Source organism: Patiria miniata, unplaced genomic scaffold (assembly GCF_015706575.1).
Source record: "Patiria miniata isolate m_02_andy unplaced genomic scaffold, ASM1570657v1 HiC_scaffold_16, whole genome shotgun sequence".
NCBI lineage: Eukaryota > Metazoa > Echinodermata > Asteroidea > Valvatida > Asterinidae > Patiria > Patiria miniata.
In genome coordinates this window covers 16638932-16664768 of record NW_024037054.1, presented here as the reverse complement: position 1 = coordinate 16664768, position 25837 = coordinate 16638932, and the positions used below count along the sequence as shown (strand labels likewise).

General features: G+C 40.6%; 1 protein-coding gene across 1 annotated transcript; it reads left to right on the top strand.

The window, feature by feature from the left end:
• The first annotated feature begins 2484 nt into the window (after window positions 1-2484).
• LOC119723135 (rho GTPase-activating protein 100F-like) lies at window positions 2485-23978 on the top strand. Its single transcript, XM_038193683.1, has 5 exons — window positions 2485-4247; window positions 13931-14914; window positions 18346-18503; window positions 21880-22111; window positions 22725-23978. The coding sequence occupies exons 1-5, from the start codon at window positions 2684-2686 to the stop codon at window positions 23051-23053; spliced, it is 3267 nt and encodes a 1088-aa protein (XP_038049611.1). The 5' UTR covers window positions 2485-2683; the 3' UTR covers window positions 23054-23978.
• Window positions 23979-25837: the final 1859 nt, after the last annotated feature.

Genomic DNA, 25837 nt, shown 5'->3' with positions numbered 1-25837 from the left:
AACTTTACATCTGGATTTTTTAGAAGCATCTGATTTTGCCCAATTTTAGTAAAATATGCTCCAAATTTTACTAAAAAAGCAAGGTTAACCCCTTACCATCTTAGATTTTTCATACAAATCTGATTTTGCCAAATTTTACTAAATATACAAGGTATACAATTTAAAATTTTTCATAAACATTTCTTTTTGCCCAATTTTGCTAGAAATACAAGGTTACGCCCTAACAATCTGCAATTTTCCAGAATCATCTGATTGTGTCCTATTTTGCAAGCTATTATGACCATAACGATACAGTGTTTTACTCAATCCGAATGAGAGTCAACGTGGATTTTTCGCGTGTAAAACACTACATTGTTACGATTATATTATTTTTATTGGTCATCGGTTTCTCGTAATATTCAATACACTTATGTTACACATGGTGGAAAATCAGTGCTCGAAATATCAATTAAATACGTCTGCTATTTCTTGAGTAGTTCATCGGAAACGAGTATGTTCATTTTGTTCAATAGTGCTGCGTCCGTGTTGTTGCTTTGTGGAGACCACTAATTATGTGGCGCGCCCTCTATTGAACAAATCTTAAATATAAAGCAGGCGCGTTTTTCTTGGTGCCGGTGTGGCAGGTAATTCTCTCCCCCCTGGTAAATGTGTCCCCCGGACAAATTTACCGGGTCGTGACCCGGTAAATCTGTCTGGGGGACACATTTACATAGGTAGATCTGTCCCCCTCCCTGGTAAATATGTCCCCCTGCCAAACGTTGAAAGTGCCCCCCGGTAATGTGTCCCCGTGCAAGTATCACCCATGCGATGATACGAGTCGTGTTCGTGAGCGCGCATCGCCGCAAGTACAATGTACATGCTGTAAGATTTGTGGACAGAATTACCGTCCACACCGGTGCCGAGGGCGCAGTAGTCGGGCCTACGAAACATTTCATCCGAGCCTGTTGCACCTGAAGCTGGTTAAGCTAAGATTTGAATTACACAGTGACTGATGCCCGCATTGGCGGGGGGGGGGGGGGGGGGGGGGGGGGGGGGTTCTTAATGCAAACGAAATCGAGAGAGCGAAGAAGAGGAACGGGGCGTTAATAAAACACATAAACAAAATACGTTACGCAAAGCGCAACTCGGTGCGCTGCACCGTCTCCCAACAACGGGAAGGACAAAATAACCCGTCAACAACTGAAAACCCCGATCTTAAGAATACAATGAATGGTTCTTAGGTTTTGAACTCGAACGTATATATGTAACTAGTGAAATAGCCTACATAGTGGTTAAATTGCTGACCAACGGGTCGAGAATCGGTGTTTCGATTCCCGCATGTGTAATTTTAATTGGTTACCGTCGTCCTAAGCGCTGCCGCTGGTAGTTGGCACTGGTACTGTCCGCGAAGTCCAGGTTGTGCATCTTCGTAGGATTTAGACCCACTCGGGGGACAGAGCTTAGGGTGCCGCCTTAATTGTTCCTCCCTTCGGTACCTGGCCCTCGGGTAATATGGATGGACAGGAAGGAAGTGTGTAGGCCGGGACCGCCGAGATCCAAGTAGAGGGTAAGGGGTTGGCATGGCCTCATTGTGATGGCCCATCCGACCCCTGAATGCTTGGTCAGCACAAGATTCATCAGAGATATCGTCAATTTGAATTGTTTATGCCATTATATCACGACTAACTATTTTTGGCCCAATTTCATAACAATGCAATTTGTTATTCCGAAGTTATCGTCTGCACAAAGAGTTTCTTATATTTGTTTAATTAAAATTGACTAACCGGCGCCCTGGTTGGAGGGCGGGGGGGGGGGGGACGAGCGAACGTGTCTGAATGAACCATTTACACATGCAATATTTTTTGCTGATTACAAAATTCAAAGCTGAAAAAATACAGACACTAGCGGTTTCCGATAAGTTTCTAGAGATTATTTTCTGTCAGAAACTTTAAGCGAATAACGATTCGTGGTGATTTTTTTTTTAGGAAGATTAACCTGTGGCTAACTTCTTTTCCATTATTTATAAGCCTGTTGCGGAGCCGGGAACGCATGAGTAATTGACTCAAAGTCTCTCAAAATCGCAGTGGTTTGCAAAATATCAATGCCATGCATATTACACACGGCATGCCCAGGGGTATTTTCACCATCAGAACAAAATCATGAAACTCATTATCCTAATTTGCAATCAAAGTGTGTCATAATTGACTATTAAAAAAAAAATAGAACATAAATAAATAAATAAATTGCGTAAAAAGTACCAAATTACACTTGCGCTCAAAGAGTCGGATGAATAAATTATGAAATGAAAGTTTATTCTGTATATCTGTCAAGTATGCAAGCTAAAAGCTGATGTCTAGAGGGCGCTAGATGAGAAACATGAACCGACACACACTTCTCAAAATTCGAATCGATAGACTTGAATCAAGTCTATTATTGCAATATAATTTTCATTGAGAAGACTTGGGCCAGTCGAATAAATGCGATGCATTGCCTGGTACCCTGCAGTCGCAAATGAAACCGCAGCATAAAATCGTTTAGAATTAGTCGGAGACCAGCCCAGTCTATGACCATTTATTATGTACATTTTATGCATAGCGCCAAGAAATATGGACCCCAGTGTTTCAACGAAAGGCGTTAGCCGCTATCCCGTTTTCTCCCAAAATGCCGTTCTTCTCGTCCAAACGGAGTCGTCCTGAAATCCAAAATGACTGATAGGGGTTCTAGACGCTCCAGGACCCTGTCGGACTGTCAGAATGTGGAGAGAGGCGCCAAGAAACTGTCGTCCCGGAGCCAGTCTGCTGATTACTGGGCCGGGGATCGCGACCAGCCTTCTTCGCCGACTAGCGGGGGCCACGGCGGCGGTGGTAGGGGTGGCGGTGGGGCCATGCAGATCGACACTCCGGCCCGCTTCCGGCACGTCAGTGGTATCACCAGCGAAACAGTGTCCACCATCCAGGCTGCAGAACGGGAACTCTTTGCAGACCTCTCTCGAGCGCAAGCTTTCGAAGACACAGATGCAACATTTGCAGTCTTCGGCCGGCCAAGTAACGGCAAGCTCCGGATAAATGTCGCCCAGGAGAGAGAGATTCTGGGAGGGGCGTACCTGCTGCGCACTGTGGAAATCAACAAGATACCCGGTCAAACGTTAGGGTTCTTTATTCGCGAGGGGGACGGGATGGAAAGAAGGGACGGTATTCACGTATCGCGCCTCATGCTGGGTGGATTGGTGGAGGAATCAGGACTTATACAAATAGGCGATGAAATTCTGTATGTAAATAATGTTGACATTTCGAGAAAAACCCTCGACGAAGTGTACATGATTTTACAGATCCCTATACGGTTACTGATAACTCTTAAATCGCGGCAGATTGGGAAGGGGGTGTTTCGGTCGAGCTGGGGTTCGTTCACATCGGACAACATTAGCCCGGGTCGGTTTTCGCCAGCAGCCCTAGGCTTGGGCTCCAAACAGAGGTCCATATCGGTAGGTACAAACAGCTCCTTGGGCTCAACGTCGGATCGTAGCCCTGGGTCGTTCACAGACGGCAGCCAGTCTTGCATGTCCGCTTTTGAGGACAAGGAAAACAGTCACCGGTCGAATATGCGAAGTTCCAATCAACACAGGCCGTTAGACTTGCGCGGAGCCAAGGGCTCCTACTACCTTGATATGGACCTACGTGAGGAGTCCGAACAACAAGTGCAATCAGCTCTGGAGCCGGACATGGCTGGTAGTAGTACGACAAGTAGCAGCAGCAACAGCAGTGCAATTGGGGGCACCAGTGGCAGAGCCACGGCCCTTCCTCTTCCAGTTCCCGTCACGAGAGACTTCAAACTGAGGCACCTGAGTGCCAGCGACGCCCAGCGTGAGTCGGAAACCCCTAAACCCGAGACGTTCCACCGTGCAGCGTCGTTCGACCCCAGCACCCTCCCTGTGGAGGAAGACAGTGATAACATGGTCTTCGTGGACGATGAGGATTACGATGACCTCCGCGCGATTCCTGACACCGAAATGGATTCCTTTACCAATGTGCACGGCTTGCGCAGCAGCGTTCCTGCCTACTCCGGTCGCAAAAAGCAGAGGCCTTATTCGGCCTTCATCGAGACTGACCATAAGGGATTTAGTAAAGAGGTCGACGACATTAGGAAGGACGCTGAGAAACGGGGGTCGGGAAAACTGAGACGGGCGTCGTCTTCAGATGATGTCATTGCTGCTTTAACTACTTCTGCAAAACCTAGAGGACATGTTAACACTAGACAACATTCCAGTTCGGGTAAGTTACAAGTCCAATTCACAAGAATGGCTGTGTTTCCCTCAAAGTAGAAAAACACTTCAAAACCTATCAAAGTTTTATGTTGCTAAACATCAGAACATTGTAGATTTTGGGTTTTTGAAGTAAAAATGTGTGTCTACAGTGTAGTACAAGAACTTACTAGCACTACGTGTAAGTACATGTAGGCCCCCTAGTTGTACACAAGTTGGGAGGGTTTGTACTACAATTGGTACAGCATTCTGGGGATGTAGGTCACAACTCACATTATCTCACACATGTACATCAAATTTAACCCAATAGCACTTGTCCTACATTGTTATCACATTGTATTTAATATTCCATGATGAACGGATCCAGAAAATTGATATCAACTTAAGTCTTGAAACTTAGCACAGATGGACACTGAAAACATGACAAAGAAAATATAGGGTCACTTCGTCCCAACTCATTAATTAGGATACTTAACCTAGTTTTGACCCAACCCATCAAAATGAGGCACTAAAAATTCGCCAGAAATGGCGTTGAATGGTTTGTTTGCAAGTTTTACAAGATGTGCATACAAGCCATACACGTACATTGTATGGATGTATTCTCAATATTCTGGAAACTGGCTGTTTACAAAATGTATATACATGTACAGTATGTGCTTTACTACCAAGATTTTTGAAAATGAACCTTAAAAACTTAGGCAACTTACTCACATCATTGTTGATGTAAAATTTTACAAATCTATTTTCATCAAAAATCTGCCTTTCGTCACTTTTCATGAAAGCTTGGAAGGAAGAATGCTTTCTTTTGATCTGTTATTAAATTCTCCCTTTGAAAAGGGAAGCGTATACCCTGATAAAGTCAACATTCCAAGAATAATGTGCAACTTCTGTTGGATCTATTACTTTTGAAAATTCTTTGGGAAAGCTAAAACTGTCCAGCCATTAACTTCTGTTATACAGTACTACTCCAGTGAGTGACTATTCCGAAAATTTGGGACTCTCAACACTAGTGTATGATAGTCACAAAACCTAAGATGTTGAAACATACAATACAAGAAAATAGAATGGCACATGAAACAACCAGTCCAACACCCCTTAAGTAAGTCTGTATCAATCAACTGTGCCAAAAGAAACATCTGGTAGTGGTACCTAGTATAGTAGGGCCCAATACGATGCTCTAAGATAGTCATACCACCAGACTACTGAAGGGTCAATCTTTTCAAAAGGTTGGACATGTACAATATGCCAGTCTAAAAATTGAAATCATTTGGCTTCGCAATGTTGAAGAAAAGTGTCCTCTCAACATGCTAAATAATGAATTGAGACCTCAAACTTGGCTGGTGAAATACTGAGGATCTTGTCTTTGCCTCATGAAAATTTTGAAAAAATGTTCAGTCTACAGACATGACAGAGGAGTAAAGTTGGCCTGATTTTGTTTTGCATGTTTTTTAGCAATCAAGGTCCCAGTCTGAGACAGGCCCAAATGTTCCCACAAACTGGAAACAATTCTGGCTTGTCTCTAAAAAAAAAAACTGACAATTTTTTTTTCAAACAGAATCATTGAATCAAATATCTGCTAAAGAGAAACCGAACATTCCATTCAGCATCCGTCACCATTTCAAAATTGAAAACACACCCCTCAAATAAAACAAAAATTAAATGACATTACAAATGTATACATGAGGAAAGTAGTTCAAAGTTGAGAAATTTACCACATCTAACATGTCTAATATGGGAGTAAAACGAGAAACAGAAAAAACGGAATCCCCATGGTTAGGTTAACCTTGGGGTTTTCACAGTTTGCGGGAGCTTAAACCAGCATTTCTCTGGATATGGAATGCTTGTCAGTTGCGACGCAGTAAGCAGTAAGCGCTGTAACTATGGCATACGTGACCCCCAGGTGGGCAAGGTCAGATGACTGTGAAGTGTCAGTGGGAAAATTTGTTCTCCCACTGCTCCAAGCTGAGCGGACTTTACAGACTGAGAAAGAAACCCCTCATTTGTTGCAATCTCTGTGGTATATTACCGATTGGGGAAAGCTCCTTTGCCTCGCAGCCATGTTTGAGGTGTGCTTTTGTTCGGCAGGGATATGGGAGTAAAACGAGAAGCAGAAAAAAGCGGAATTCCTGAGATACTGTACATCAAGAGATGTTGTGTATTCATTGTTACAGAATTAAAGGTAGCCAAAAGCACCTCAAAGATATTTGCTCAATTGAGAGAGTCTGCATTATATTTATAACACCATTCCTTTAATACATTCCTTTAATACACTATGTACAACTAGTCTTGTTCTCATTGAAATTGTCCAAGGCTGCTTGATCAGGCTTGCCAGTGATTTGGAGTGGCTGCATTATCAAGGGAACAAAATACAATATCCATTCTTGGAACAAGACTAGCTCTTGTTCATTCCCGCATTAATTTGTGTATAGATGTATGCAAACTTCTCTCTGGTTGACTTTTTAAAGGCATACAGGGTCACTTGCTTTCAGTGCACATTTTGTTCATTTCCAATATTAACACTGTACTCAAAATTCAAAGAAGGAATGTTCAAAACCTAACTTGTTGAAGTTTCAGCTCAGTGGATATTACACATTTTGATCACGAAACACAATTTTGTCTATAGATGTTTCACCAGAAGTCAGTCAATTGACTATTCTTTGGCATCACCTTCAAATGACAGCAAGCCAGACAGAACAATTTAACAGGGTGTTTAGTACAATGTTTAATTAATCCAATCTTTAATTAATCAAAGCTTTTTGATAATAATTCGAATATCGATCCCTACTTTTGGGATAATATGCAAATGATCCTATGCTTTAAGAGCAAGTCCAGTCGATCCAAGTATTGGTCTCAAACAGGCGAACTGGCTCATATTTGCGTTTTAACAGCAGAATTTTAACTGAACTTGCTCGAATTTAAGTCATTGCAGTAACAAAGTGACAGCAAAATGTCATCAAAATTTAGCCATGAACTTCTGCTCTAACCCTGCTGAATCCAACAGGATCCAACTATACCCGATGGAGTCTGTTGGATCGAGCAGTAAACCCCTTGTGTACATTCCTGATGCAAAATGTTGGATTCAGCAGGCAACTGAACAGCATTAGGCCTATATTTATAACGCCATGCTGGACTCTGTTTGATGCAGCAGACATCTAAAAATAAGGCACAGTGGATTGAACAGGAAACTCCGGTTGGACTCTGGATTTAGTAGGGTAGTCCTAAGGAACTAGTAGGAGGATCTGCATCCCAGGAGGATGGAAATAAACCAAATGAAACTAAATGGAAATAACCATTTCAATATGGTATTTGGCTGATAATAAAGACATTACAAACGAAATGGCATGTACACGACTATTGTATTATGTACAAAATATCTCAAAAGATACAACTCATAATATCCAAATGGTTTCTCTCAGCTAAATTCTAAGGCTGCATTCACGACTTAAGTTGTACATGTATGTACCGGTACCGGGTATTCCTGACAGAAGATTTCTGGTTTCCTGTTCTGTTGATAACCTCGTTACCTCATTGCGAAATGTATTATTTGTTTTAATTATTTTCAGGTCTTAGAACTGTTCCAAAGTTTCAAGAGTATTTTTTAGGAATTTCTGAAATGTTTGACCTGTATTAAGTTAACAGAAATTTTTGAAATTCATTTGGCACTTTAGATTCGTCTGCCTTTACCCATCTCAACAACTGGGTGCTATGTACCGGTATATGTAGTCGTCTGCTGTGTACATTGTAAATGTATACAAGAATTACATTGATGTTACAACTGTATAATTCTTCGAAGGCAAAAAAGAAGATAAAAGATAGCATTCTTTGTTATCTGCACATACAAACACGGTAGTGATATGTAAACATAACCTGGCATGTATTATTATTGCAAAAGATTTACTAGTGCAGGCGCGCGTACATGTAGGTAAAAATAAATGCACTTGACTGTTGTGCGGGGTTTTACGAGTGACGGTAATTTTTTATTCTTTTTTTTTTTTTTAAGATTTTTGGGAAGATGAGTCATGCATAACTTCCTATGCTTACTTGTAAATGATTAACGTCATTGTTGCCATAAAGAAAATGATTTAATGTTACCGTTACATGTGTACACGTAACATTTGTTGGCCCAGTAATGTGCAACTTAAAAATGTTCTGTATCATCTGAAGAATTTTTTTTTTCTGAACTGTTAAAAATTTGAAAAATTCCCTTTTATTTCTGATCCAATTATAATTTTGTTCTATTACAATTTACAATTAAAGCTAAGTAAGAAATTAACTTAGACATTTCTCGTTTCCATCTGCTTCCCTTTTTTCCCCCAGCCACCTCCGTTTTTACCCAAACATTTGCAATATATTTGGTTTTTATTTTGATGTTCTTCAAGCAAAATTGTAGAATGCAAGTTAAGAATCTGTAAGAAAGCATTACGGCTTATTTGGACGTAAAAATATCAGCAAAAGGGTCAAGAAAATAGAAGAATCCATCTCAAGTGGAAAATCCACGATCTTGCCTCCTTCCTTTTTAGAAAAAAAAAACAGACGAGAAACTACTTTAGTTTTTTACTTTTTTACTATCAAACAAATAAAAATGCTGTACTAGCTAGTATAAAGCAACAGGATTGAAATTTTGAAAACTTGATTTTTGTTAAATTCTTGGTATTTTGGAGCAGTTAATAGTGCCTTGCAAATTACCAATATGAAATGTAACCAGTCGAACAAAGGGTCTTTTGTTTAACCCACAAAATTCCATTATTTGAGACGCTTGTTAAATTTAAGCAGAATGTGATTGCATCCATACATTTGTGTACAATTTTTTTTCTCTTAATATCATGACGTTAATTATAAAAAGTCTACATGTATTAATGCACGGTATGCACCGATAAAAGACAAAAAAAAATTGTAAAAATAATATTGCACCTACATGTAGTTGGAAAAATGTTGAAATGCCAACACTGTTGAAGTAAATGTGGTTCTGGGATATCATAAAATTAACTCAAATTTATAAGGAAAATGTACACAACAAACCTTAATTGACCTGCAAGGAAAATCATTTAGAAAATGAAGATTTAAAAACAAGCGACTATAAATGTATGGGACATTTTACGAATTTGATCTTCAAATTAAAATTGCAATATTTTAATACCAGCTCATCCAAATAATTTGGTTGAATTAAGTACCGGTATAGTACCATAAAAAGTAATTATTCACGTATAAATTGATGGTATACAAAGAACTTCATGTCATGAACATGATGAATGGACTTTCATATGTGTATACAAGTACGGTATGTGTTACCTACATGTATGCATGTTGTATACATGTGTATACATGTATGTACACTAAATGTACAAACCAAAATTTTCTCTCAGTATACTGGTACACGGTACATGTACATGTACGTGCACATGTACGTATACATGTGCACGAACATGTACATCCTACACTGTCTACATGTACGCCAGCATTCTCCCCATCATGTCATGAGATTCTCTGTGTGAGTACATGTACATGGACATTTTATACAATATGCGGCGCCGATGTGCGTGGGCGGTTGTGCCTGCATAATAACAATGCTAGCAGTGACACTAGCGCACGGCTGCATGGGCCGTGCACGCAGACTGCGCTGTGAATTAACGGTCCAGACTGGAGAGACTTGAAACATGCCGGCTATTTATAGAATCCGCGGACATGCACAGCGCCTGGACGTGCTATATTTAAAAATTAAATGGACAGATTTGGAAATTTACGATTTGCTTCAATTAGTTTCTTGATATGCACTGTGTTTGGACATTAGCATGAAATGTGATAGTGTGGGATCATTACCAGAATTCAGGAATAAATTCTAATAAATGTGCACATTGTTAAAACTTAAATATAGGCCCTAATAGTGCACATGGTGTAAATTTAATATTGCACAGATTTGATTTATTACCGTAGGTTCTATAAAAATAGGCATTAAAAATTTGTATGGCATAAATTACCGTAGGACATGAACCTTTATCCAACACATTTGTTAATGTAATTTGTAGTAATACATGTACCGATATGTACATATGTGCATGTATTACATGGCAGTATATTTATTTATTTATTAACAAAATCCAACTGCAAGATAATCGCCAATTACAGGATATTTAAACAACTGGGCAATTCTCCATGGGAGAGCAAAAAATGTCAAAAATAAATATTGACATATTAAACCTTTTTCGTACTTTTTCCAGACCTCAATTAAATGGTGAATTCAGTTCAAAAAACGAAATTAAAAAAAAATACAATTTTCTGGTAAAAACGGTGATTTTTGCAATTTATGATTAAAAACGTTCAGATTTGGTAAAAAAATAAAATTTTGTGTATGTATTACTTTCTGAATTATAGGGGAAAGATTTGATTTATTTTATGATGTTACAAGTTACTAACATTACTCAGGGTCATTAAAAAAAAATCTAAAAATATAAATATATATATATATATAGTGTAGGCCTTCATTTAAAAATGCCAAAATTAGCACGTAATTCCGTTACCGAAAAAATGGCAAAAGTTACTTATTTCACAAATTTTCTTGTTTTTTTTCTACAAATCATGTATGTTGAGAAAAGACCCTACTATAAACATAAATGAAAAATAAAAACTTTAAAATAGTAATTTCTTGGCATTTTTCCAAGTGGTAACGGAATTACGAAACGGTAACGGAATTACGGTAACGGAATTACGCATGAACAAAGTATGCACACTTCCCCCAGATTATGTACATGACATATTAAATAGGAGATTTGCATGTAAACCTTGGACAATAACTTTAAATACTAAATTACTTGTTAAATCATTTCCCTCTTTAATTTGCTATTATACAATTAAAAATAATCAGGTGTTCCATTGATATGTTTTACTTTTACTTTTTCTTTTTTACTATTTAAAAAATGCTAATAGTTGTTTGGATGCTTAAAGGGAATATATTCAACATTTGCAAACATCAGAAAATAAAACTACCAAGTTTTTACGAAATACCTTACTACACTGTAGGATGTTGGTAAATGACAGTCTAAAGCATCCTGTAAAATTATGGCACCTGGTGTGAAGTAATTTTCAAAAAAATGATATTTTTGTATACATTTCCAACGGTGGTCGGCCGACCACCGTTGGAAAATCCTAACTATTTTTCAACTACTGCTTCAACTTTATACTCTTTCCAGTCCAAATTTTGTTTGCTACACCTATTTGTTACATGTTCATGAATGGGTGCAGGCCAGCTAGTCTGGTTCCCTTACCTTCCACTTTTCCAGCATCTATAAATTGATCCATTTTACCTTTAGTGGAGTCAAGGAACCAGACTACTTGAACAGTTTTGTTTTTCTTGGTTTTCCAGCATTTTCGAACGCAAAACTTCAAACATGTCAGTGTAACAATATTTGATCTATTATACTAACCCCTCAAATAGTTCATTTCTGAAAATTACAGCAAAAGCCAATGATGTACATTCCCTTTAAATATGTTGCCAAAGCCGTTGTCGGGTACCCAGAGAAAATATATTCCACAACAAGTATATGAAAGTTGAGTACCAGACTGTACTTGTACTTCTACTTGGCATAACTTAACATCTTCCCTTGCTCAGAGATGCCAACCAGTACAGTTTTATTGTATTTTCCACGATAAACTAGTGAAATACGATACAATTGTTCATAGTAAAATTTGATTTTCGTTAAAAAATAAATATACATTGCTAACAGGCAATGCAGCCATCACCAGACTGCTTTCATTTGACCTTGACCTTTGACCTAAAAAATGAAGCCCAGACATGTTTAGGCCTACATTTACATTTTGATCTGCTTATTTTCACTGAGCTTTCCCCTTGTGGCATTTTATATACTTCTAAAATTTGTATTGTGATAGTTTATGTTGAATTCAATGTTAATGTATTGCATTTACCTATTACATGTAAACCTATGGCGTAATTCCGTTACCGCCCAGACGTAATTCCGTTACCGTGATTAAAATGCAAATTATGAAAAGAGTGATTATTTTTTCAACTTTGTTCTGCATCGTAGTTAACAACACCCCTGAACTCTACAAATAACAGGTAGTGTCCAATTTTAAAATTTCAAAACTTCAGAGAGTTTTATTAATTTATGCGAGAACTCAAATATGCTTGTCCTCCGTCCGTAATTCCGTTACCGATATTAAGCTCCGCCCCTAAAAGGGTAATCTTGTGGGATTTTTGTTTTTTTAGCGGTCAATCAATTCTACTGGGTCTTGGCTCCCTTTCCATGTTTAGATTAGTTGCCTAGCATTGAACATATTTTCTTGGGAAAGAATAATCCTTGACAAAGTGACAAAAGTCCGTAATTCCGTTACCAAAGAATTGCCCAACTATTAAATTACAAATGGTGGGGAGACTTCACTACCCAAGTCCCGTATTTATTTTCATTTAAAAGGGAAGGGAATTACTACATGTACTACGGTACGTATAAAATGCATGTTCTATTACTAAATCATTCAAAGAAACTGCTGCTGAGTTCTGCAATCTGCCCAATTATTGTATTCCTGAACTCTAGGCCTGTACAACATGTAACAGTTTGCCATTTGAGGTTTCATACACTCTGATGATCTGGTTACACAGATTTCACTGAGTTTACTAATTGTCTGGCACCTTTCAATGGAGGGATTAGGTCGTGGTTAACCACAGGTTGATATCACACCCACTTCATAGCCCTGGGATTTGATAATAACTGTCACTGAGGCTGATGCAACCCAGCAAAGCATGGGCCACAGTGTTCAGCGTACTGCCCAATTGCCTGTCCCCACCTACGATACCATATACATACACCAAGTTGAAATCTGAATCATACATTAATGTACTCATTTTTTGTTTGAAGAGTTTATTTGTAAAACACTGTAAAAATGCTTGCGATTGGCCAAAGTCCTGCAGCATACAATTTGGAATGAAATGAACTGAAATACTGGTATACATGTAAGATAAAACAAAAAGAGTGTGTTTAGATTGTGTACAATCTTCTGGATTTTGTTATTTCGTGTACGGCAGTGCAACTTTCTCACTTATGAAAAAAAATTGTGTAAACGTCTAGCAATTGGGAAATACCGGTAGTCTTCAATTGTACACTGTGGATCAAACATTAGGCCTACATGTATCTCACATATTGTTTTGAATTACTTCTATTTTTGATTTAAAGGAAAGTCCTTTTTTTCCCAAAAATTAAATTCAAACATTGCATTCTATAGGTCTATATTTTGACACTGTTCAGAAAACAATCACATGTACAAAATGTATCCTACTTGAGTATTATTTAACAGTTGACCGTTGCGATGTGATACATGGATTTTTTTTTTTACACCTGATGGATACGTGGCAAACCTGGGGTGAAGCTACATGTAAGAGTGCTGTGGGTCCCAGCAGGTGTTAAAATGCCATATTTCACCTCATATGCATTGCCAAAAGAGGATCTGACAACGATGTTAGTTATTTTTTTGGCAAAATCAGTTATTGTCAGCAAGTGTGTCATCATGAATAGTGCCATCTAGCGTCAGATTATGTCCAGTTCCATTTTTAATAAACAGCATATCCATGTGACCGATGATGTCCAGACATTTAAGAGAAGGGTTGTGGTGTTTTCATTGAGGAGTTGTCGTTCGAAATGTGTTTACTTCATAGATTTTTATTATCATTTGTCTCTTTCCATCCTGCAGGAGATTCCAGAACAGTGCGGCCGCGATCGGCCATTCTTGAGTTCTTGCCCAATGCCATGAGGCGCTCGGGGGAAGGCAAAGGCCGGCAACGCAAACCAGGCCAATCAGAGAAGTCCTCCAAGTCCAGTCTCATGGGCAAGAAGACAACGGACAAGAGCTCTGCAGAGTCAACGGCCGAAGGCGGCTCGCGTTACGTGCCCAAACCCTCGCCGGATAAGAAAACTCGACGGATATCCGCAAGCAAACCTCTAGACATTGACGTGACGCAGTTTACTAAGTACAAGAGTGACCTTGGCTCGCGCCTGCGCAACAGACAGATGCCCCTGTCTGGAATCCTGACTCTTCACCTGTACGGCAGCAGGAAAATGCTGCCCTCTTTGTCTTCGCGGAAAGAAAACCGCGACCTGTACTGTGTGATGGAGGTGGACGCCGTCCACAAGGCGCAGACCGCGACGGTCTCGGCCAGGGATGAGTTCTGTTGGGACGAAAAGTTTGAGATTGATCTGGAGCGGGCGCACGATCTGGGCCTGCTGATCTACAGCTACACCGACTGGGACACCAACCGACAGAAGCTGTGTTACAAAGCGGTGGTCCGACTGACCCAGCTGCTTATGCATTCCACGCGGCCCAAGGATGAGCCCTTCCGATTGGCCGTGCGGCTTGAACCCCGCGGCATCATGTATGCAAAGTTTTCCTTCACAGAGCGGCACGTGACCCTCAAGCGTGTGCCGTCGTTAGACCGACGCGGGTTGTTCGGAGTCCCCCTTGAAGTGGTGGTGCGCAGAGAGAACACGCACACCAACATTCCCATCATCGTGCAGAAGTGTATTGAAGAAATCGAGCTTCGTGGTATCAACATGGTGGGCGTGTATCGGGTCTGCGGCTCGGCCAAACGTAAGAAGCGTCTTCACGATGAGTTTGAAGCCTCCAGTAGCTTGGTGGATCTGTCCAGAGAGAATCATCCTGACCTGAATGTCATCACAGGTGGGTAATGTGATAATATTTCAAGTCTTGAAACTGTAGTCTTTATAAGGTTTTCTCTAGCTGCTAAATGGAACAAAATGCAACAAATTGCAACAAAGATGGAGAACCCTTCAGAATGCAACAAAATCCAACAGTGAATTGTTGCATTGTGATATATATAGGCTACATGTTCAGTGTAATAATGTGTATTTTTAAACACGTGTATCCACCAGTAATGGTGCCCAAGACTTTACATCATTATTACCCTGCTCATTGGGCCATTGAAACATTCCAAAGGCAATATCAGATCCCTAGGGAGTAGGCCTATAAAATACATTTGTACAAATTTGTATGTATCTGGATGCTGCCATTTTGGCGCAAAGCAGCTAAAATCAATCATAATAACCATAATAACCAATCATAATAACCACTCCGGGGTGGAGAGAAGCGATGAGTGACAAGGTACTTGCCCAATGGCACACGCACCATAACCCTAGGCTGGACAGTGTCTTCGTGGACAATTTAACCTGTGTTGCATTTTGTTACATAATTTGGGACAAGGAATGTTTTTGAAGAAATTATGAACAAACAGCTCACTGCAGCTTTACAGTTTACTTCCAGACTTGCACATAGTATACATGTACGTACGTGTACACATGTTACAAACATTTTCGCCAAACACAAAACCGAAAAGATGTTAGAGAGAACTGACCGCAACAAAAAGCAATTGTGCTACCTTGTTTTTTTGGCGTTGAATCAGTACACAAACTAGGCCCGAATCACCCATAAAAAATGGTAACACAATGGTAGGAAATACACATTAAATGGGACACAGCTGGGTGCAACTCAAGGATTTGAATGAATCAATTCCATTGCACATTATCTTAAAGTCTGTGTATTGGAAAAGAATAGGCCTACTACATGAACGTGAAACTAGGCGTTCTCTAACAGTAGTTCATAATTTCATCTGCATGATACATAGGCCTACATTCCAGGATTCTAACTTTTCAAAACTTGCAGTGCTGGAAATTAAGTTACAAATACATTGAGGCCCAAATGCGTGGTTAATCGCCATTGGAATTTCCCTGCATGCTTGGCGTGTGAAATCTCAGCTCAAGTTATAGGCATCGTCTGCACATCTACATTGTAACTACATGTGTAGTTTGCCGGGAAACCGAAAGTGGCATTCACCTCCCAGTCTCGAGGGAGTAAAATCCGAGCCTTGCCAGTCTTCGCATTATTGTAGAGTGCGGTGAAAAAAAAACGGTGGGAAAAATAACAGGTTTTTACCGGCCCAAACAGAAATACCCGACGGCTTGGGTGAAAATACGATCCTCGAGATTGCTGCTAGCCAGATTTGACCCGATTGGATTGGCGGGCTATGTTGAAAGGAGACTAGGCCAATGAAAGCCAAGCATACCGGTATATTACCAACGCATTTGAGAGGTGGGCATTAGGTGCGTGTATTGACTGGAGGGAACTGTGGTGAATTATGGTACTTTATTTCTTTTCTTTTTTTTTAAGCCTGGAGGCGTGGCCATGCTGCACAATACATTTTTCTGCAGTCCAAGGTTTTGTAGCTTGAAGCCTATTTCTGACACATCTGTTGTGGCTTTACTGCTGACAATGGTTCTTGTCTGATTCCGATCAATCAGACTCGATTATTTGTGTCACTGTATTACTATTCTACATTGTATCCTGTCGATGAATTTAAAGTACACTTTTTATGTGTTCGTGTGTACATGTTTCCATCAGAATGCCAATTGACATTACATGCAGTTTGAAAAAACACACGAGATACTAATTGACGCATACACTTTTCATGTACATGTACACACACATTGTACACTGAATGCATTGCTATAAGAATCCCGGTACATACCGTTATTTCGTTTCACCGTTTGGATTTCCTCAAAAAACAAAAACACTAAACGAACCAATTGACTGTTTTGTCGTTTTACAGTTTTTAAAACGGTCAAATGGTATTAAGATAAATACGGTTAATCCGTTTTATCAGTTTAGTAAAATTCATTACAGCATAACGATCAATGATTTTTGTTTTACAGTTTTACACTTAAATAACTTTGAAAAACAGCAGAATGGTCAGTATTGAATGCAGACTGGTTTTTTTTTTATTTATTCAGTGTCATAGTTAGGGCCTAACAGTCCGTAGTGCATTTTGTGGCGGTGGGCAAGGGGGGTGGAGGGGGACCATGCCGCGCACGAAGAAGTGTTACCTCGTCATAATTAAAGCGTGGTGTGATTCCTTGCGTGACCCTGACCCCCATCTACTGAGATTCATTCGGTGGGGCTAGAGTTGCAAGCAAAAATGGCGCTGGAAAATTTCAAGGAGGACATTTCACAATGGATACAGGATGGTAAGACGTATAAGAAGTTGCAGATATTTTGAAGGAAATTGGAGTTCAGCGCTGCTCTTCAATAGCCAATATTCATAAATTCTGTCGTGAAACGACATAAATACAAGGAGGGCAATTTGGGTCCCCGGCCCAGGCATCATACTCGATCCCGAGGCCAGGACACATTAACATTCCAAGGTGCATTGCTTAATTGCCGAACCTGAATCAAAAAATGGTCGACAAGACTTTTGACCGTTTTGTCATTGTCATGTTTTTGTAAAACAACACTCTAAAAATAAAGCAACTAACAGTTTGTCGCTTTTTACAATAAAAAAAAAAAAAAAAAAAATTTGTCACTTAATCCCATTTGACTGTTTACAAAACTGTAAAACGACAAAACAATCAATGTTTCGTTTACTGTTTTTGTTTTTGAGGAAATCCAAAACGGTAAAACGAAATAATGGTATGTACCGGGATTTATAAGCTTTCCATAATACCGGTACATGTACTGTACCGGTACATGTATTACAGAAAGCAATTCCAGCATTATGAAAGGAGCTGTAATGTCTGTGACAGAGCCAATTAACCATGATATTTAATTAATGATTAACATGATTTTGAGAGAAATGATCCAAAACTCCTGGTCTGTAATCTCCTTGACCATTAGGGCCTACTAGATGATGGATGTGTAGGATTTGAAAAAATGCCAGAATTGCCAACATTTATGTATTAACAAGGCAAAGATTTAACCTCTATTTCTCCCACGTGAGAAAACAAAATGTTGCATTTCAACCATCAGAACTTAAAATCCATTAAATGTATCATTATGTGTTTCATACCTTGGATCTTCTCACTTTTTTTATCACTGAAAAAAAGTTTGACCATTTAAAAACAAAAAACAATTTTGCAACATATACATAGTGTAGTATTAACAAGTTCCTATAAACGATACTTGTTGCTTCTACATGTTGTGTACAGTATGAACATGTAGATTTTTTGAACATTTTGTGCTCAAAACTTGAACACAGAAAACATTGTTGTTTGTTAGAGAAACATGTTGATCCGATTGGGTGATTTGATTCTTATGATTTCTAGGTGTCCTGAAGGACTATCTTCGCGAGCTTCCGGAGCCACTCTTCACCAGTAAGATGTGCCAGCGCTTCATGGACACTTTCGGCAACCAGACCAGGGATCCGACCGACGACGGGGAACAACTGGTCAAAATGATCGAGTCGCTTCCACCAGCCAATAAGGTAAAGAAGGTTCTTCAAAAGACTCATGAACATTCATCCTGTAAAATTATATTTGCAGTATTTTCCGCGAGGGATTTAGGAGGGTGGGGCACCCCACTAAAATCTCATGCTGCCTTGCTAAAATTTGGTTGAACCTCGTTTGACGCTAGGGGACAGTCTTCTTTCAGTTTTCTTGTCTTTCTTTAACCCTAACCACCCCACCCCTTCAAAATCCAACTGCATGCTTTGCTCCATTCTGTTGGAGTGAGTACTGCACTAATAAACTGAAATGCTTTACATAGGGCCAGGCACGCCACCGTAATCAGAGTCCAACAGTTCGGATTTCGCAAGAGTGAGGAAGCTTCCTAGTAAATCACTCAAGTAGGTTAGGTTTAATTCAAATTATTTAAAAAAAAAACATCTTTTTATTGGAGGGATGACCCCATATTGCCCCTCTCCCTCCCTGTATTTTTTTTTTTTTTTTTTTTAATTTTTATTGGGTTGATTTTGTATAAATTCAAAGTTTATATCCTTTGACATGTTTGAAGTTGATCCTTATGTGTACATGACACACATTTGTGATACTGAAATGCAGAGACCACACACAAATCGTACGATAAGCTCCCCACAGCTCAGTTTAAAGTCTCCCAACAATAAAGCCCGTAAAACTGTTACCGTCGTGGCATTTTTTTAAGAGAACATTTTCCACGAACGTACTGTCTGACAAAAAAAACCAGCTTCATCCGAATGTACTTCACAGTTGGTGCGGAGACCAAAAGCTGAAACCTCCAAGAACGGAGATACGATAATGAACCTGTTTGGCAATGCCTGGCATATTGATATAACAACAAGCCCACTTGGCCTAGTTTTTAATTGACGAGGGCACTTGACATCCTGCACATGTTGTGTACACACTCAGTAGAAGTTACAAGCCAGACGCTACTGTCAGTTTTTTTAATTTTTATTTTCTGGGTCATCCAGATACATTGTATTTGCTAAACACAAGGGTCTGGAAGTGCAGTGGCTGCTTGTTTGGAATTTTAAGATGAATTTGCCAACTGTGTCTTTTTGTTGGAGAATAATCAGTACACGTGTCATCCGTGTACAGTTACATGTACATACATTGTATGTATGTTGATGTCATTACACTTAAAAGAAAGTCTGGAAAAAAAGGAGAACTATTTGTTCGGTATGCAAACTGTAAGCAAGGTTACATGTAAACCGTCACATGCGCTGTGCGTGTGTTTTACCTTGTTCATGTTGTTTGTGCATTGTATACACTAGTGCAGTGCCCGTCTAAAATGTGCATGTTCGGGAAGCACAAATTGCTTTGCCGCTGAAGGTTGCATACTTGCAGAGTTTTTGAGTACTGCTCGTGCAAACAACACACGCGATTCAATGCTGTTGTTTTCACAGGTTGAACGCACACTCACGTCAAAGTTTGTGCCAAGTTTGAAGTTCGACCGCCTACAATGGTCGCTCAGTCGACTGCAAAAATAATGTGCCCGTGCAGCCACCACGTACGTGTACATACGGAAACATGGTATGCTGTGCCTTTCATCCATGACAATGGTATTGCCCTACAGTACACGTGCGCGTGCCCGTGTCTTTTTTGCATTGTTTGCGTCATATTGAGCACGCGCGCTTTAGCTTTACATGACGTAAACAATTGAAAAGAACGGCAGTGCGTGGTGTTATGTTCTAAGCTACATTGTATATACATGTACTGCCACGTCAGGCCTCAGAAAATATTGCTTTTTTGCAACTTTTTCGAGAACCGCTCGTCCAAACAACTTTAAACTTGGCACTGCACATTCTGGTGTCCCGAGCAGTATGCCTGCCAAACTTCAACTTCATACGGTGCCCGGTTCTGGAGATAATCGACGGACAGACAGACGGACGCTCCAGCCAGACGGAATTGTGGGGTGATAGCATTGTGTTCCCATTATCCCTTTTTCTAAAGATTCTCTTCTGGGGTGATGTTTTTCTATTGTGAAAATAGTGGGGTGATGTGACCTGAAAGGAACATCACCCCACAAGGGGGGTATGGTCAGAACAGACAGACAGACAGACAGACAGAGATTCCTGGAATTATAGTAAGGATTGTAACAGTCAACAATTGTTGACTGCTGTGCTGTGGCCTGTGGGGCATGGTATTTTATTCATACTCCGGGATGCATGACACTTTAGGACAAAGTGAAGGGTGCTTCTTCTTCTTGCGTGTGGTCTTCCTAGCTGGGAAAGGTAGCTTTCTTGAGCCAGATCTTTGCTGCAGGAGTGAGCTCATCGAGGGAGTCCCAGCCTCCTCCTTCATTGTAGGTGGTGGATGGGGCAGTCCATGATGAGGTGGTCTGTCTGCGGCTCGCCACACTCGCACCTGTATGAGCCTGCCAGGTTCCATGCATGCATACAGGCATTGAACCGTCCTACTCCAGTCCGGAGCCGGTTGAGGCGGCGCCATTCCTTGCAGGGGAGGTTCCTTCCAGATGGGGATGTTGAGACTGGTTGCATGGTTGTCAGTCTTCCTCCGGGCTGGGTCCTCCTCCATTCGGCGAGGAGCCATTGCTGTCTGTTTGGCTGAGTGCTCGCATTGATACAATGTACATGTATGTGGTTGAGCAGCTCTCAGAAATGGTTTCCTGCTCTTGAGGCGCTGGTGAAGGGTGCCGAACATGTTAGTCTACAAAGGTTTAAAACACATGTCCCGCATCACAGTCTCAGTCAACAATTATTTGGTTATATTGTGCCAAACAGTCAAATGATTTAATTTTGTGACACACATGTATTCTGCCAACACAAAGAGACGTTTGTAAGTTTTTTAACCTGATTACCGGTACTATGAGTTCTCTTGCTTATAACACGAAGTGAAATTTCATTGGTGCACTCTACACGTCCTCGTCACACACTGTGCTACACCTAACACCTTTTGTGATACAAATGCGTGCTAGATGGAAATTGAAGTAAATGATGTCACAGTTACAATCTGTCACCACTCACCACAAAATAGAGTGCTTAAAGGTATTCAGGATCATTGGCTTTTCCTGCACCACTCAAAATCCAAAGAAGTATGTTCAAAACCTAACCTGTTGAAGTTTAACTTTTTCGAGAAAACAGTGAAAAACCTTGCACAACCTTTTGATCACAAAATATGATTTTGTCAGTAGCACTCTTTATTTCCAAAATCAAACACTTTCGATCTCAGGCTGTGCTCCGTGGTCATACATGTACATGTATATGGGTCGATGTGGCTGGCAGCCATAGGCGCCTTCACGTGCCAGCGGCCCGACCACGTTGTAGCCGCGTCCTTCGCAATTCAGCATACCAGCTGATGATTAGCCTCCCAAATTATTATTATTATTATACTGTAACAACGTGTATCGTTTTTCCTTTCTTTCAGACAACTGGTTCCTACATCATGGACCACTTGAAGCTCATCATGGTGCACTCGGAGGCCAACAAGATGAACGCTTACAACATCGCCGTCTGCTTCGGCCCCGTGCTGATGAGCGCCGCCTCCTGCGGCAGCAACACCGCCCTCTGTCGGGAGGTGGCGACAGGCAAAGACGCCGACTATGAGAGGCACATTGATGTACTGCAAACGATGGTGGAGTTGTGGCCGGGCAAAAGGGGTGAGCATAACACAGGTTTCCCGCAGTCATGGAGAAATCCTTAAAAATCCGGGAATTTAAAGTTATCATGGAAAAGTCATGGAAAAGTCATATGGATTTTTAAAATTTTATAAGGAGTCACGGAAAGTTGTTTTTCCAAGAAAAAAGTCATTGAAAAGTTACGGAATCTTGCACAACCCACACTTGATGATGCATTAGATTTGGTTATAGCAGTCTTGCAGTTTGCGTTCCAGTTAAGTATACATTGTACTTCCTCTTTACGCATGTATCGTACATGTATGCTTGGTACATGTTGCATGTTCAGTGCACCATTGCGATGCTGTTGTGGGGCTAAGTGGGGCTGTGCCAAACCGGAAGGCTGAAGTGAGTGGAAACCTCATGTAATTGAACAAACCTTTACCCTTTTTTTCCCCAGAAATTCCTCTTTTTTTCGGGGGGGGGGGAGGGGGAGGGGTGGAATAAATCCCCCAAAGTCTGTTTCAAATTTGCTTTTGCATGAGTATGAAACATACCTGACGTGTTCCTGATAACGTTCATGCTTGATGACATGTTGAGTTGTGGGGATAATAACCATGAGAGTATGTTTTTTGGGTTTTTTTTTCTTATTTCGCAGAAAACTTTGCCAAGATGCAGCAGGACCTCAAAGAGCAACAGGAGCTCCTGGAGGAAGAAGAACGTCCCGAGCCCGAACCCGAACCAGACCACGACCCCTTACTCGACAACGACCCGCTCCTAGACAACCAAGAGGAGGACAGCTGTTACCATAGCAACGACGACTTGGACGAGACGCTGCGAGCCAAAGACGGCGACGAGGACAGCGAGAAAGCTAGCCAGCAGCAGCAAGAGGAGGAGGAGCAGCAAGAGCAGCAACAAGAGCAGCAGCAGCAGCAGCAGCAAGAAGACGATTGGGACTCAGATAACTTGCAAGTATCTCCCTGTTGAATCATATCAGCTTGGGTACGGTAAAAATTCTTCAACAAAATTATTACGAATTAGACTTTTGGGTGTTTTGGAAATCCACGCTTCATGTCCAGCTTGGGAATAATGTCTGGTTTTAAATAAATTTCAAACGAAAACCGAATAAAAACACTGTAAAAGTTGGTCTCGTGCTATTGTGTGGTATTTACAAAGCACCCTTTTGCCCAAGGATACCAAGTGCTAATTATTACTCCTGTTCATCAGGCCATGAGACCATTTTTCTATAGCAGCTCGAGGTCAGCGCAGTCAGGTTCCCATTTATACTCCTGGGTGGAGAGAGGCAATTGCAACCCATGTCAGTCGGTGTCTTGCCCAAGAACACAATCACTGTGTTCCCTAGTCAAGGTGCAAACAGTGTTAACTATTGCACCACAGTGCTGCACAGGATGTGACGTTCCGGAAAAAGAGTGTGGACCATCATGAAGCCAGAGTTCCCCAAGACAGGGACCTAAAAAAAAAACACCTGTAGCCAAAGCTGGAGACAAGCAAAGGTTTCGGAAAACCCCAAGGTCAAGCCCATCTCAAGGCCAATCACAAGTCCAATCACAAGTCCAATCACAAGTCAGGTCACACAAGTAGGAGCAGTGCAGGAGTTTTGCCATGCAGTAAGTGTGCTTTGCAAACTTTAGGCTATAACAAATGTTCACACACGCACAAAACACTTGTGAGCCAATCGTCACAGAAATGGAATGCAACCCTTTAAAACTGTACTACATGTAAACATACTGTACATGTACATGTATGTTCACCTCGTGAACCAAGCGATTACTATTTATTGTCCTGTACAGTGTCCTAGCAAATTAGCTAGTATTTATTTTTTTCTGCTAAGTGTGCTTAAGCGTTGATGGTATTGGTCTTTTAGAAATCGAGCAAGTACATGTACATGCATGACGTTGTTAGGAATTTTTTTTGCCATTGTGCGCTGTACACATGCATATTTACTGAACGCACACTTTGCTTCACGCACCCACGTACCAGACACTCCTACATACATGTACAAGTGTCTCAACATTTGTGATGTCCGTGGTCCCTCCCAACTCTCTCCTTGTAACCGTTGAGGGGGTACTTGCGCACAAGTCTGTAATGACTGTCTGTAATGAGCCCAGCCAGAGGGTGAAGCGGCTTGCCTGGGGTCACAACATACGGGCCAGCAGCTGGATTCGAACCCCTGCCCCTCTGATCAGGAGTCACTAACCCTAACCACTAGGCCACACAAACACCCCGCATCCCCAGCTCATGCCGGTACCTTTTTATACTCCTGGGTGGAGAGAGGCAACTGGGGGTTAAGTGGCATACCCAAGGTCACAACATTTGGCCAGCAGCTGGATTCGAACCCCTGACCTCTGATCATGAGTCACAACCCTAACCACTAGGCCACACACACACCCCGCATCCCCAGCTAATGCTGGTACCCTTTAGTACTCCTGGGTGGAGAGAGGCAAGTGGGGGTTAAGTGGCATACCCATGGTCACAACATATGGCCAGCAGCTGGATTCGAACCCCTGACCCTCTGATCATGAAACACAACCCTAAACACTAGGCCACCCCCATCCCCCCCCCCCTTGAGTGTTCCTCAATTCTTCATATGTATACATGTACTTAAACATTTGAAATTGTAAGACTTCTGAGGCACTGAGACAATTTTATTTCATCAAGGCATCCGGACAACCTAAATTTATTGATCATGCAGTACGTACCGGTATCAGCATCGTTTTTGTTTACAGCTAGAAATTGTGATGTTAAACTTGCCAAAACATTGAGAAAAGAAATAATTTAATTTGAAAAACAAACAATTAATAAATGAGGATGAATATTTTCACACACAAAAAAAGTTTAAATATATAAAGTACATGTACAGTCTTTAGGTTTAAATGTGTAGCTCTTTATACTTACATGTAAAGCGTCATAAATTCTCAAGTAAAATGCATGACTCAATTTGAAATGTTAAAGAGTGTTTTTACTGTGCTCGTAAAGTCAGATTGTGGCTGCTACCGTATTTGTGTACGAGGTACCGGTAGTGTGCACAAAGTTACTTGAAGTTAATATCTGAAATCATGTGATCAATTTTTACCGACTGAAAATGTGTCACACTTCCATGTGAGGTACAGTGTAATTACAATTCATGTTTTTTAACACCAGTCTTGAATGTCGAAAAAAAATTCAGAGCTCCTGAGAGTCAGTATAATACATGTATAAACCATGGACATGTACAAGCATGACAAGTAGGGTACATTGTACACATGAATGTACTTCAATGTGTATGTAATATATACATGAAGCAGAATGCATCTTATCTAGACTGGTACCCAGTCTCCCCATCATTGATTCTGACTTTGAATGAAGAGACTGGTACCACCTGGTACACATGTATATATGCTAATTAGCAATGCAATGGGGTTTCAGAACCAACAAGGCAACCCAAAATGTCAAATGCATTAGAATGTACATGTAAACATGTACATTGCACACATGGACATGTATTTTCAAATTAGGGAACAGGTCTATTTTCCAGATTTGGCGTCAATCCATTTACTCAGGTTTTGACATGTATTCTGTGAAACAGAACAAGAAAAATTGTGTGCCAGTGAAATTATAACTTATCAGATAATTGTATTCAAAATAATTTTAATCAAGTTCATATTGTGCTGTAAGGGGTCAAGTGGGCATAGACTTGCAAAAAAAAAAATTGGAAATGGGCGTTATGCGTAGATGGCAAACTGGCATGTTCCAGAGTATTCTTAAGTAAAG

What these genes read in the sequence shown, in the direction of transcription:
- LOC119723135 (XM_038193683.1), top strand. Translation starts at nt 2,684, where the DNA reads ATGACTGATAGGGGTTCTAGACGCTCCAGGACCCTGTCGGACTGTCAG. An exon ending in TAGACAACATTCCAGTTCGG is followed by an intron (nt 4,248 to 13,930) that starts GTAAGTTACAAG and finishes TCCATCCTGCAG; the next exon opens with GAGATTCCAGAACAGTGCGG. An exon ending in TGACCTGAATGTCATCACAG is followed by an intron (nt 14,915 to 18,345) that starts GTGGGTAATGTG and finishes TATGATTTCTAG; the next exon opens with GTGTCCTGAAGGACTATCTT.